Here is a 12868-nt window from a genome sequence, read left to right as displayed (position 1 = left end):
TGAAATTATTCCCTTACTATAATTTCTAAGAAGTGGAATTTTGGAATCGAGAGTATAAAAATTTTCAAGTGTTTGATACATATTGCCAAATTGCCCTTCAGGAAGGTTGTACCAATTTACTCTCCCACCAGCTAGCTACTAAAATCCTCATAAAACTGCTGGCATGACTTCTCAAGGCAACTAGATAACTATGTTTGTTGGTGTTATTGATTTCAACTTTGTGCTAAAAATACTTTTATATCTGGAAGGAAGGAATAGGGATAGAGTACTTTTGTGGCATCAATTCCTAAAACTGTGGGAAGTGACTTAGGTGTTCAGGAGAGAAAACGTTTAGAAGCCACTGGTATAATGGCTAAGCCCTGAATTTACAGTGAGCACTAGATCCTCGATTTTATTTTTCTCAGTGATCTTATGTTGCACATGTGTGCACGCACATACACACACACACACACACAATGGGAACAACCTTTAATCTCAGAATTACATTTTGTGATTTAATTGTTTTTAAATTTTTAAGTCCTTTAAACTTCTTAGAGAAAGAAAATATAAAAAGATTAAACTTCTGTTTTTTTCTCCTTAGTCTTCAAATTAAGTGTAATTTCAGGCACTCAATTTAAGTTGCTTATAGCTCTAGAAGTTCCTGATTCCCTCTTTAGTGATTTCATTCGATTACTCATTCAAACCTTTTTTTTATTAGCGAGATTGAATGTGTCCTTTGAACTGTTTCATTATCTTGGTAAAACAGCATTTATCGATAGAGTCCAAACTCAGCCTCATTGTGTGCAGCAAGACAGACCACACTGTCATTTTCTTGTGTCACTTTCAGTTTACTTGACAGAGAAAGCTGCAGCAGAAGAGCTTAAATTAGTTATAAATCACAAAAACACTTCTTAAGATTGGGGTTCCACCAGAGCTTCATTAAGTGATTCCTTCTCATGAAAGTTGAAGCGGACTAAGAAAGTGAGAGTGGAGAGGTGAATGTTGATTGAATAGCCACAGTATTTTGACATCGTGTGGAATGTGTACCCAGGCCTTTTCGAACTTTTTTTCTGGTTAGAAACTATGCTAATAATGGATGCCATGGCCTTTATAAATATGTTGGGTTTTGTAAGAAGCAGTAACCAGGAACATATTTACATGAGGACTGGAAACAGAAAAAAAAAGTAATTACTATAGCTGTCATTTATTTATTGCTTACTGTGTGCCAGGTAATGTGCTGAGGACTTTTTAAACATTACTGAGATTTGCCCTCATAGCAACTTTATGACATCATGGATATTACCCTTATTTTAAAGATGAAGAAACAAGAGCATAGGGAGGTGAAGCAGCTCACCCAAAGACACAGCTGTTTGGGGCTCGTAATAAGAACTAGACTTCTAATCAAAGCACATTCTCTTAACCCCTATGAGTACTTCTCCCTAATCATATCAATAACATAGTCATTTCTTAAAGATCACATCTGTCCTAGGAGTTAGGCAAGGCCATACAAAGAGCACCTTCATTTTACAGTAACAACTGTGCAAGAGTTGGTATTATCTTCTTTTGCAAGTGAGGAAAATAAGGCTTGAAGAATTAAATAACTTGCCCAAGGTCACACAGGCAATAAATATTAGAACTGCAATTTGAACTAGGTCTGTCTGGCTTTAAAGTCTAGGCTTACTCTTACCGGTATCTGGCTGCCTCTTTATGTATCGGATTATTGCTTAGGAACCAAGATTTGGCTCTGAAGTCAGTATAGTGTTTAGATACAAACTCTTAATTTTAAATTATGATTTATTTAGTGGAAATCTATATATTAGACGTTAAAGAGAATGACTATGTCCTGTACTGACAAAGAATGTGACAGCTTGATTTATTATGTATATATTCCTTTCATATATATAAAACCAATTTGGTTTTAAAGCTAAATTCATTATTTTAAAATGGAAGTTAATTTGATAATGGCAGCCTCTGGCATACTACCATGACTAGGAGCTGGCGTTTTCCCAAAGGAAAGCTCAAAATTCAGTTCCTGTGAATCTGTAGATTACATGCATTGAAATAATCCCCTGCTTTATCAGTTCCATAAGAGCTAAGCTATGCATATTATGCCGTAGTCCATTAAGAAATCGTTCTATTGTAATATAAAAATATCTGTAAAATATCTGTCACGTGTTTTATTTTCATCCTTTTGCCAGAGTTCTGTGCCCTTTTGACTCAAAATCCTCTAGCACACCAAGGAAAGACAAAGGAGTGGAATTGCTGAATTATGACTGGAGCTGATATATGTGGCTGTTGAGAATGAGAGGAATGGATAATAAGGAATCCACAAGAAAAATAATCCAGAAAGACACTTTAAATCTAATATTTTGGAGTCCACAGACTAATTGTACAAATTATCTGAGTATTCAGATTACTATGCAAGTAAAGTAAAACAATGGAATTATAACCTATGAAATTATAACCTATGCTAATATTATGAACTTTACTGAAAAAAGACCAAAAAACATTAAACTATATTAATTATCAATCTGTGTTTCTCAATCTTAGTGTCTAAACAAGCCACATCTAAAGAACCAGGTTAGAGGTAGGCTACTTGCTGTATCAGATAGGCCTAGTTTAGGAATGTTTTCACAAAATGCAAGCTGTTGGAAGCAGAGCATATACACAGACCTGCAATTGAGAAAGAAAGATTTTCACAGTTATTTGTGTGGAAAATATTTTAGATTTTTGTTGAAACAGAATAAGGAAGAAACTATGAAAAAAATAATGCTGGAGACCAATAGAAGAGGACCTGGAGATCGGGCATCTTGTGATGCTATCTTGCTAGGTTTTCCAGTAGTGTGTCAGATAAATGTTGAATTGCCAGTAACTGGTGTCTGGTTGATTGCTTGCCACTGCAGGTGATTCTGAATTGCTGTGAGGGCAGAACACCCAAGGAGACAATAGAAAATTTGTTGCACAGAATGACTGAAGAGAAGACCCTGACTGCTGAGAGTTTGGTAAAACTCCTCCAGGCTGTGAAGATGACTTTCCCAAACCTGGGCCTTCTGCTAGAGAAGTTGCAGAAATTAGCCACTTTGCCAAGCGCCACAGGTATTAGTTAATTGTTGACTCTCTAGACTGGAACCACTCTTCCAGAAAATTATAGCTGGAAACTCCCTTTTGGCTCCATGCTGAGGAGATAAGATAATGTTAAGAAATGTCATTGCAGAATAGAAACTAGCTGTCATAAATCGATAATTCTCAATCTCTCTGGAGTTAAGATCTGAAATCTGAGAGTGACTCTCCTCAGTTAAGCTCCCTCATGGTGTTCCTGTGGCTCAGGATTTATTAACGTGTGGCTTCCCCAGGGCTGTCCAGGATCACCTGTGAAAGCCAGAGGAGCAAATGTGCTCATAAAGCTCAGCACTCTGTCAACCATATTCACAAATAGGAGCAGCAAAGCCTCAAATCTCGATCTCCCGTTTTCTACTAGAGTGCTGTTTGCTTCCAGCAGTCCCCAGAACTCACTATTCTGGTGTCCATTCAGCTTGGGGAAATGAGTCCATATCCTATTTCCTAGAAAGACAATCCAACTCAAGCCAACTCTTCCCTATCCCAGAGCATTTAGGACTCAGATGGTTTTCAGAAAAAGGATATTTGTTCCTAGCCTATAAAAGTAGTATGTACTTATACAAGCTTGGACAATTCCAAATATAAGGAAGAAAACCTATTAAAATCCTACCACTCAAGTATGCCAATATTAACACCTTGACAAATTTTATCTATCGTTTTTATAATATTGAGATACTGTCATATTGTATAATTTTATGGTTTCCCCATGTAACATTACAGCAGCATTCTTTTCCACAGTTCGGAAAAACTCCCTACAATCCTAGTTTTTGAAGGCTGTGTAGTTTTCCGTCATAAGGATATATATGGTGTGTTATTCATGCCCTTATTTCAGAGCGGATGTAGCGTAATGTTTAGGACTGTAGGCGCTAGTGTCAAAACTACCTGGGGCTGCACCCTCACCGCACCATTCTGTAGCTGTAATACCCTGAGCAAGTGACTTAACCTTTCTGAACCTCATTTGCTGTGTGAAATGAGGTAAGAGTGGTACCTATCACATTCGTTTTTGTGTGGCTAGTATAATACATGTAAAACATTTAGCACAGTGCCTGGCACATGGGCACTCAGTAAATATTAGTTATCTTCACTGTCATCATCAGCAAAGATTATGCTTTGACAATTGTCTTTGTACGTAGACAAAGACCTTCAGACAATTTCTTAAGGTTGGATTTCCAGAAGTGGAGTTATTGAGCTAAAGAAGAGAGCACATTTTTAAATATCTACGAAGCTAAGAGAAATGCCTGATAGTTTCAGTTTTTCTTAACTTTCAAGTAAATATGACCTCGGGCCCAAAGGGCACCTAAATAGAAAAACCACAGGTCAGCTTCACACGCACAGCCTTGATTCGTGCTTGTCTTTAGGATCGCCACACGGATCCTCTACCTCAGGCTTGACAGACACCCCCCCTTGAACCTGCACATCTGAGTCTCTTACAAGTACAGCCTTGTAATTACCCCCCTGGTGAGCAGTTGCTAGCTCCTACCACCAGGCACTGACTTTCAAAGTGTTAATGGCTTTATGACCCTGAAGCGCCAAGCGATTAAGTGTAGGCAGAGGAGCTCTGAACATATGTGTATGAGGCCCCAAGCCAGGGCTCTGCAGAGGACACTGAGCTCTTGTGCTGATCGCTCTCTTCCTCTCTCATTGGTAATATCCTGGAGTCTTCTGTAGGAGGTTTTGTTGCATCAAACATTATTGTTTTGCTAATATCCTTACAGTCCAACCAAGCCCTGATGATTATGGGACTGAGCTATTGAGACGCTATCATGAAAACCTCTCTGAGATTTTCACAGACAACCAGATTTTATTAAAGATGATCTCACACATGACAAGTTTAGCCCCTGGAGAAAGAGAGGTAAGAGAGGGAGAGAAACAGAGGGAGGGGAGGGTAAAATGAGAAAGAAGAAAAAAAGTATGAATACACACACACACATTTATATTTTCTGTAAATATACATATGTAGCCATGTTGAGAATTGCTAAGTAGAGGAGAAATAGAAAGTATCTCAGTTTCTAAGGTGGAGTAACAAATAGAATAGTTCTAATTTCTGTGGTAATAAGGAAAGGCATTCAAAAGGAGAAATGAAGAACTTTGTCATGTATAAGAAATCTCTCAGACTGAGAGAGGTGAGGATATTGAAAAACTCCTTCCCCAAACATGTTCACTGTAACCCAATACCTAGACTTGCAGCTCTGCAGCTGGGCCAGTGGCTGGAGAGTCTCTTACGTGTTTGTGTTAAATCTTGAAGGTCATGGAGAAGCTTGTGAAACGTGACTCTGGTTCAGGTGGTTTCAATTCCCTGATATCAGCAGTTGTAGAAAAGCAGACTCTCTCTGCCACAGCCGTTTGGCAACTGCTGCTGGTGGTTCAGGAGACAAAGACCTGCCCATTGGACCTGCTCATGGAGGAAATACGGAGGGAGCCTGGTGCCGATGCTTTCTTCCGGGCAGGTAAGTTACCTGACCTCTGGGGGGGTTTGCCCCCACTAGAGATGACTGTCAGTCTTCCTAGAAAATAGGAAGAGCTCTCTTAACGGTAGTCACCTACATCCCTACTATTAGAAGTAAGGACTGGCAGTTTCGTTCAAGGACAAAGAGTTTGTAAACCTTTTAAAAAATAGATGCAGTAATTATCTTAAGCTTACATTCATTATTATACTCTGATTACAGTGCTATTTGCCGTTTTCCCCACTGCCAACCTCAGATAGGAGATAGGGAAAATGCATTTTCATTATGGAGAGTTGAGTGGAGGAAGGGTGAAGGAAAAAATGGTGCTCATTGTTTGCCTAATGAGTTTTTGATCCCCCTTTTTTTCAGTGACCACCCCAGAACGTGCCACTTTAGAAACAATTCTGAGGCATAACCAATTGATCTTGGAGGCCATCCAACAGAAGATTGAGTGCAAGCTCTTTACCTTGGAGGAGGAGCACCTGGCAGAGACTGTGAAAGAGGTGTGGTGAGAATAAAAAAGCAAAATGCCAGAGAGTTTTACAGTTGTTGCCTGGGACTGTCTTCATTCCTAAGGGAGGAACCAATATCTGGTTGGGTTGTTTTTCCTTCTTTTTTTTTTCTTTTTCTCTTTTAAGACAGTCTTGCTCTGTCGCCCAGGCTGCAGTGCAGTGGCACGATCTTGGCTCATGGCAACCTCTGCCTTCCGGGTTCAAGCAATTCTCCTGCCTCAGCCTCCCAAGTAACTGGGATTACAGGTGCACATCACCGTGCCCTGCTGATGTTTTGTATTTTTAGTGGAGACGGGGTTTCGCCATGTTGGCCAGGCTGGTCTCGAACTCCTGGCCTCAAGTGATTCACCCATCTCAGCTTCCCCAAAGTGCTGGGATTACAGGCGTGAGCCACTGTGCCTGGCCAGAACCAACATCTGTACCCCATGCTAGGCTAATGCTTCCTAACACGTTTGCTCTTTTAATCCTTCCAGCTCTACATGGCAGGTGATGTTATCACATTTTATAGACAAGGGTTCTCAGGCCCCAAGTCTAAAATGCTCCGGCAGGGAGGAGATGGTGTCAGGATTTGAACCCAGGTTCTTATGACTCAAACCAATTTATTCCATTTGTCTAAACCTGGCATCCCCTGGAGCCATGACACTGTTCTCTTACCTGTTCTAAGAAGCAGCTTCTCTCAGATGAAGGAAAGTAAAACTGGTCTTATTACATGTTCTATTCTGGCTTCTAGAAAGAGCCAAGATAAACATAGATAAAACAAAGCTTTTGCCCATATGGGGTAGCAAATAGTGCCAGCTTATTTTCTGTAAGGCTTCACACAATGTGGCCAGCATCCCAGGAATACCAGGTGAGGACTGGGGGAACTCACGGGTGTCCAGCCCAGGATCATTTGCATCCTGAGTGGGGAAGAACAAGAAAGGAACATGAAATTAAACTACAGATTCAAATGTAGTGCCCTTTTGATTCAGGTAGGTGTGGAAGGTGTGCAGAAGGGCAGGTTTCTAACTCTCTCTATGCAGATGACAGCCACATGTTGGTCTGACTCAGATGGGAAGAAGATGGCACACATTTCTGTGGGGCTTCAGAGGAAAGATTCATCTGTTAGACTCTCTCCAGCACGCCGTAACTTCAGAGATGGGGCTTCTGCAGTTGATCAGTTTTAGCCTCACTAATTAGTCTCATGCCTGCCTCCAGGGACATCAGGTTTATTTAGACAGACTTGAAAAGAGCAGAAATAAAATATCTTCCAAAATGAAAATTCCATTCGGCCATCTGTGGATGGTTTAGCTTTATTTTCTCAGTGTACCGACTCTTTCTGCTGATAGCTCTAACGTTCTGAAAGAGGATGACGGCTTTGAAATAATATTCTTGGCCTCTTTAAAGCTTCTATTTGAACCTTCTTTAAAACGCTGAGTTTCTTTGTGAAAGAAAATGACGTTTAAACGGGTACATCTAAGTATCTAAAAATATGAAGCCACTGATCATGCAGAATTACTTCCAGACATTGAGACAATTATATATTATGAAAACTTACTCTGATTTTCAAGACAGACACACCAACAACCAAATCCTATAGCTTTTCACGCTTTTAATATTAAGATCCAGAAAAGGTCTTTGGGAGACTCCTAGTTTCTGATAGGCTATTTCTTATAGAAAATGCTTTATGCTTCCCTACATGTATCTTCTTTGTATTTGCACATTTATCTGGATACATGCTTCTTTTGTTTTGTTTTGTTAGTTTTCCTGTTCTTTGGCAAACAGCTGTCCACTACATTTATCACAAGGCGATGTATAAACTGCTTATAAAAGGAGCAGTGCCTTCCTGGGATTAGCTTTTTTTTTTTTTTTTTTTTTTACGTTGAAAACCATGGAGAAAATCTGCTGAGATTAACCCCACACCTTTGTCTCCTGGTATTCATTTAGATTCTGAGCATTTCCTCTGAGACAGCCAGCCCTGAAGCTTCCCTGAGAGCAGTGCTGAGCAGAGCCATGGAAAAATCCGTCTCGGTCATTGAAATATGCCACCTCCTGTGCAGTGTCCATAAATCTTTTCCAGGCCTGCAGCCTGTCATGCAGGAGTTAGCATACATTGGTAAGGAACGGGCCGGGTGGGAAGGGGATTCCTGTCAGCACCCCAGGTTGTTTCTTGAAGAAAGAGGCAGCATTTCATATCATAGTTTATCACAACCTTAAGTTATGTATTCATTTTATATGCTCTCAATACCTAAAAAAGTCGTGAGACATAGGGGGAAAATCTTTGTGTTTATTGGAAAGTAAAGAGGACGTTGATATTACTTCAGAGTGTTTTTGAGGATCTCAAGTAGTCTCTAGTCTCCTGTAAGAAGTGTGTTAGAAACATAAAGCCAAATAGAGAGTTCGCAGAGCCACGAGATGTCTCTTTTATGCAGGTGTCCTTACTAAGGAAGATGGAGAGAAGGAAACGTGGAAGGTGAGTAATAAATTTCACCTTGAAGCCAACAACAAAGAAGATGAGAAGGCAGCCAAAGAAGACAGCCAGCCTGGGGAACAGAACGATCAAGGAGAGACTGGTTCCTTGCCAGGACAGCAAGAGAAAGAGGCTTCCGCCTCACCAGACCCTGCCAAGAAGAGCTTCATCTGTAAGGCCTGCGACAAAAGCTTCCATTTCTACTGCCGCCTAAAGGTGCACATGAAGCGCTGCCGGGTGGCCAAGAGCAAACAGGTGCAGTGTAAGGAGTGCAGTGAGACCAAGGATTCAAAGAAAGAGCTGGACAAACATCAGCTGGAGGCCCATGGTGCAGGTGGAGAGCCCGATGCCCCCAAGAAGAAGAAGAAGCGGCTTCCAGTGACATGTGACCTCTGTGGCAGAGAATTTGCCCATGCCTCAGGTACGTTCAAGAAGGCAAAGGAAGAGAGGATGATAATTGTGGGTTTCATAGCTTGGATTTCAGGCCTTTCCCTTAGTTGTGTGCAGTGAGGGCTGTGGGTGGGCTTAGAAAATAGAGCAGGTTCCTACAGAGGCAGGGTAATATTTTGAGAAGAGCATGGGCTTTGGAATCAGCCCCCTGAGCTTTGATTTCCCCAAATCTATTAAAGCAGCACCCTGATACCACTTACTCTGTTGGATTGTTATGAAGACTTAAGGTAACAGAGCTAAACACCAGTGCACTGCCTGTAATAGAGTGAGCACACAATAACTTATAGCTCTTACTGTTTACAGTGATGACCAGCTACTTAATACCTGGCTCATGTTGCCTTGTGCCACTTGTTTCTTGGTAACAAACAAGAGTCATGGAAATCATGGGATGTATAGTCAGAATGATTTTCCCTTGTCCTAGAATTTGGATAAACCTAATGAAATATAAAAACAAGCTGAGTTTCCCTAGTTCTGGGTGGCAGCGTCCTATTTAAGAGGAAGATAAGCCCAGCATTACTTCCCACCGGCTCCATCCAGGAGTGAGGCCAGGTGACTTTGGGGATGCCAGTTGGTGGGCAGAGAGCAGCGTGGCTGTGTGCAGTGGGCACCAGCGTGGCCTGGCACCCTGGGCTTCGTGCTGTGCTTCCTCTGGAGGCCTGGCCTGAGGCAGTGCTCTTGGCATCCTGTGCTAGATTCCTAACACTGATTAGTGGCATCTCTTCTGGCCTCTGGTATGCGTGGCTTCCCTAGGCATGCAGTACCATAAGCTGACAGAGCACTTCGACGAGAAGCCTTTCTCCTGTGAAGAGTGTGGGGCGAAGTTTGCAGCCAATTCCACCCTGAAGAACCACCTTCGCCTTCACACCGGGGACCGCCCGTTCATGTGCAAGCACTGCCTCATGACCTTCACCCAGGCCTCCGCCCTGGCCTATCACACCAAGAAGAAGCACTCGGAAGGTAAGGCGGGGCACAGTTCATTTCTCCTGCAGACTTTCACTGCGAATTGCCTAAACCCCATTTGGATTAGTTGTGATATATATTTCAAAAACAAAACAATCTGATAGCACAGCAGGGTGACTAAAGTCAATAACTTAATTGTACATTTTAAATAGAGTGTAATTGGGATCATTTATTACACAGAGGATAAATGCTGGAGGGGATGGATCGCTCATTCTCCATGATGCAATTATTTCATATTGCATGCCTGTATCACAGCATCACATGTACCTCGTGAATATATACACCTACTGTGCACCCACAAAAGTTAAGTATCAAAAAAAAAAATAAGGCCGAGGCAGGCGGATCACGAAGTCAGGAAATCGAGACCATCCGGGCTAACGTGGTGAAACCCCATCTCTACTAAAAAATACAAAAAATTAGCCGGACGTGGTGGCAGGCGCCTGTAGTCCCAGCTACTCGGGAGGCTGAGGCAGGAGAATGGTGTGAACCTGGGAGGCGGAACTTGCAGTGAGCCGAGATTGTGCCACTGCACTCCAGCCTGGGCAACAGAGCGAGACTCCATCTCAAAAATAATAATAATAATAAATAAAATAAATTAAAAAAACAATGCACAACCTCTAGGCAAACAGACGACTGGGAATAGCTCTGTGCACAGGCATGTAAACTGCTTACTGAGAGAGCTTCTGAAAGAGACTGGCTAACCTCCTATGACTTTATATTAGGTCTTGTGGAAAAGTCATTGCGGTTTTTGCCATTAAAAGTTATAGAGAATTTACATAAAATTCTTTGAGCTTTGAGGTCGAGTTCAAGCATGAGAAGGACCCTGACTAAGCACCTACTGTGGATCAGACAGTGGCAGATGCCAAGTGGCTGAGCTGGGATTCCTGTGTGCCCATAGCCCGTGGCCTGAAGGGGGCAGGGGGAGGGGAGCGTAGCACCCATTACAATGCAGATTGTCAGTGGTATGAGGTGGAATAACACCAGCATGATGAGGAAGGATGGAGAAGGGGTCTCTAGTCCAGTTGGAGGGGAGGAGGAGGTACATTGTCAGGGAAAGCTTCTTGGAGCAGTCTACATATTGTTTAGAGCATTTCTGTATAAATTATAATGCAACCATTGTTTGACCTGGACTGTCACAGTAGCCTCAAAGCTGGTCTTGCTCTCACCATTTCTCTTGATACTTAAAAATTAAATAAACCTTATCAGGTCACTTCTCTGCTCCAAACTCTTCAATGGCTTTTTGTCCCACTCCGTTGTGAAATCCAGAGTCCTTAAGATAGCCTCCCCGGCCCTCTGTGATTAAGGTTCCTGATTCCTCTCTGACTTCATCTCTTAGGCCTGCACATTTTAGCTTTCTGGCCAGGCCTCAGGCCTGCAGGCACCTGTTCCAGGACCTTTATTCTTACCCTTCCATTTGCTGGGGACGCTTCCCGTCAGACACCGCATGCTTCACTTCCTCACCTCTTTTGAGACCTTACTCACACTTACCTTCTCCGTGAGTCCCTTCCTGGGCCACCCTCTGTAAGGTCTCAGCACCCCACCCCTGGTTTCCATGCAGTATTTTTCTCCCATAGTGCTTCTCATACGATGTAGTATCTACTTTAGTAATTTGTTTCTGCTTAGTCTTCCCTGTTAGAATGCAAATGTCATGAGTGGCAAGCTGTTAGTCTTTCTTTTCCCACTGCTGTATCCATGGGACTTAGACTAGTACTTGGCAATAGTAGGCCCTCAATCGATATTTGCTGAGTGAATGAATTTCACAAGCACTGTTTCAGGCATGGGGTATTGTAAATATACGCACCGCTGTCATGGACTTACGTCCCACTGGGTAAAACTGACAATAAACAAATAAATATATAGTATAAATTTAGATAGCAGCTATTGCTATGAAGAAGCATAAAGCAGGGTACACAGTGAGAGGACAGGGCTTGGGGGACACTATTTGTATCATCAGAGAAGGCCTCTGCGAGATGGCATTTGTGGAGAAACCTAAACAAAGTGAGAGATGGAGCCAGTGGAAGACCTAGAAGGAGGGCATCCCAAGTGCAGAGCCGCCTCCCTGGTGGAAACGAGCTTTACCTGCACGAGAGACCACAGAAAACTGGAAGGGGCTAAAGCAGAGTCAACGAGGCAGAGTATGAAGAGATAAGGCCAGAGGTGTTAGTGAAGGCTGGACCTTGCAGGGTCTTAGAAGCCAAGGTGAGGACTTTTGGTGTTTATGTGAAGTGTGTTAGTTCATCCTGCTGCCGTAACAAATTACCACAAATGCTGGCCTAAAACAACCCAGATACATTCTTTTACCATTCCGGAGGATGGCAATCCAAGATGGGTCTCGTGAGGCTAAATTCAAGCTTTCGGCAGAGTTCCTTCTGGAGGCTCTAGGGGAGATCTCATTCCTTGCCTTTCCAGCCCCTAAACGTTGCCCGCATTCCCTGGCTCTTGGCCACATCACCCCAACCTCTGCCTCCATCACCATATACCTCCTTTTCTGACTCTTCTTCCTCCCTCTTACGAGGACGCTTGCAATTACATTGGGCCCACCTGGATAATCCAAGACAACCCCCCATCACAAGATCCTTAATCCAGTCACATTCACAAAGTCCTTTTGCCATGTATGGTAACATACACACAGGTTTGAGGAATTAGGACATGGACATCTTCGGGGGCCATTATCCCGCCTACCACATGAAGCCATAGAAGGGTTTTGGGCAGAGAATGAGTGGTAGGATCTAATTTACATTTTCAGAAGTTAATTCTGGCCACTTCAGACAATAAGCTATAGTAGGGCAAGAGGGAAACAGAAGGCTGTTAGAGCCATTCAGTGTAGAGGTGGTATAGTTTTCAACTAGAGTTGTGTTAGTGGGGGTTGTAAAGAACGTTCAAGTTTTAGGATATATTTTTGAAAATGGAGGTAACAGGACTCATGGTGGATTGGATGTGGGATGTGAAGGAAAGAAAGG

General features: G+C 42.5%; 1 protein-coding gene across 3 annotated transcripts in view; it reads left to right on the top strand.

Annotated features, from left to right (window-relative positions):
- The window catches only part of ZBTB40 (zinc finger and BTB domain containing 40), a 79703-nt gene that overhangs the window by 51716 nt on the left and 15119 nt on the right, over nt 1-12868 (top strand). For all 3 annotated transcript variants that reach the window (XM_055261452.2, XM_055261450.2, XM_055261451.2), the window contains 7 exons: nt 2883-3075; nt 4812-4948; nt 5342-5543; nt 5910-6043; nt 7976-8144; nt 8461-8919; nt 9699-9905. In XM_055261452.2, coding sequence (XP_055117427.1) covers nt 2883-3075; nt 4812-4948; nt 5342-5543; nt 5910-6043; nt 7976-8144; nt 8461-8919; nt 9699-9905 — 1501 coding nt within the window. The remainder of the gene's footprint in view (nt 1-2882; nt 3076-4811; nt 4949-5341; nt 5544-5909; nt 6044-7975; nt 8145-8460; nt 8920-9698; nt 9906-12868) is intronic.

Source organism: Symphalangus syndactylus, chromosome 22 (assembly GCF_028878055.3).
Source record: "Symphalangus syndactylus isolate Jambi chromosome 22, NHGRI_mSymSyn1-v2.1_pri, whole genome shotgun sequence".
Classification (NCBI taxonomy): Eukaryota; Metazoa; Chordata; class Mammalia; order Primates; family Hylobatidae; genus Symphalangus; species Symphalangus syndactylus.
The sequence above is the reverse complement of the archived record's forward strand: the minus strand, read 5'-3'. Positions and strand labels throughout refer to the sequence as shown.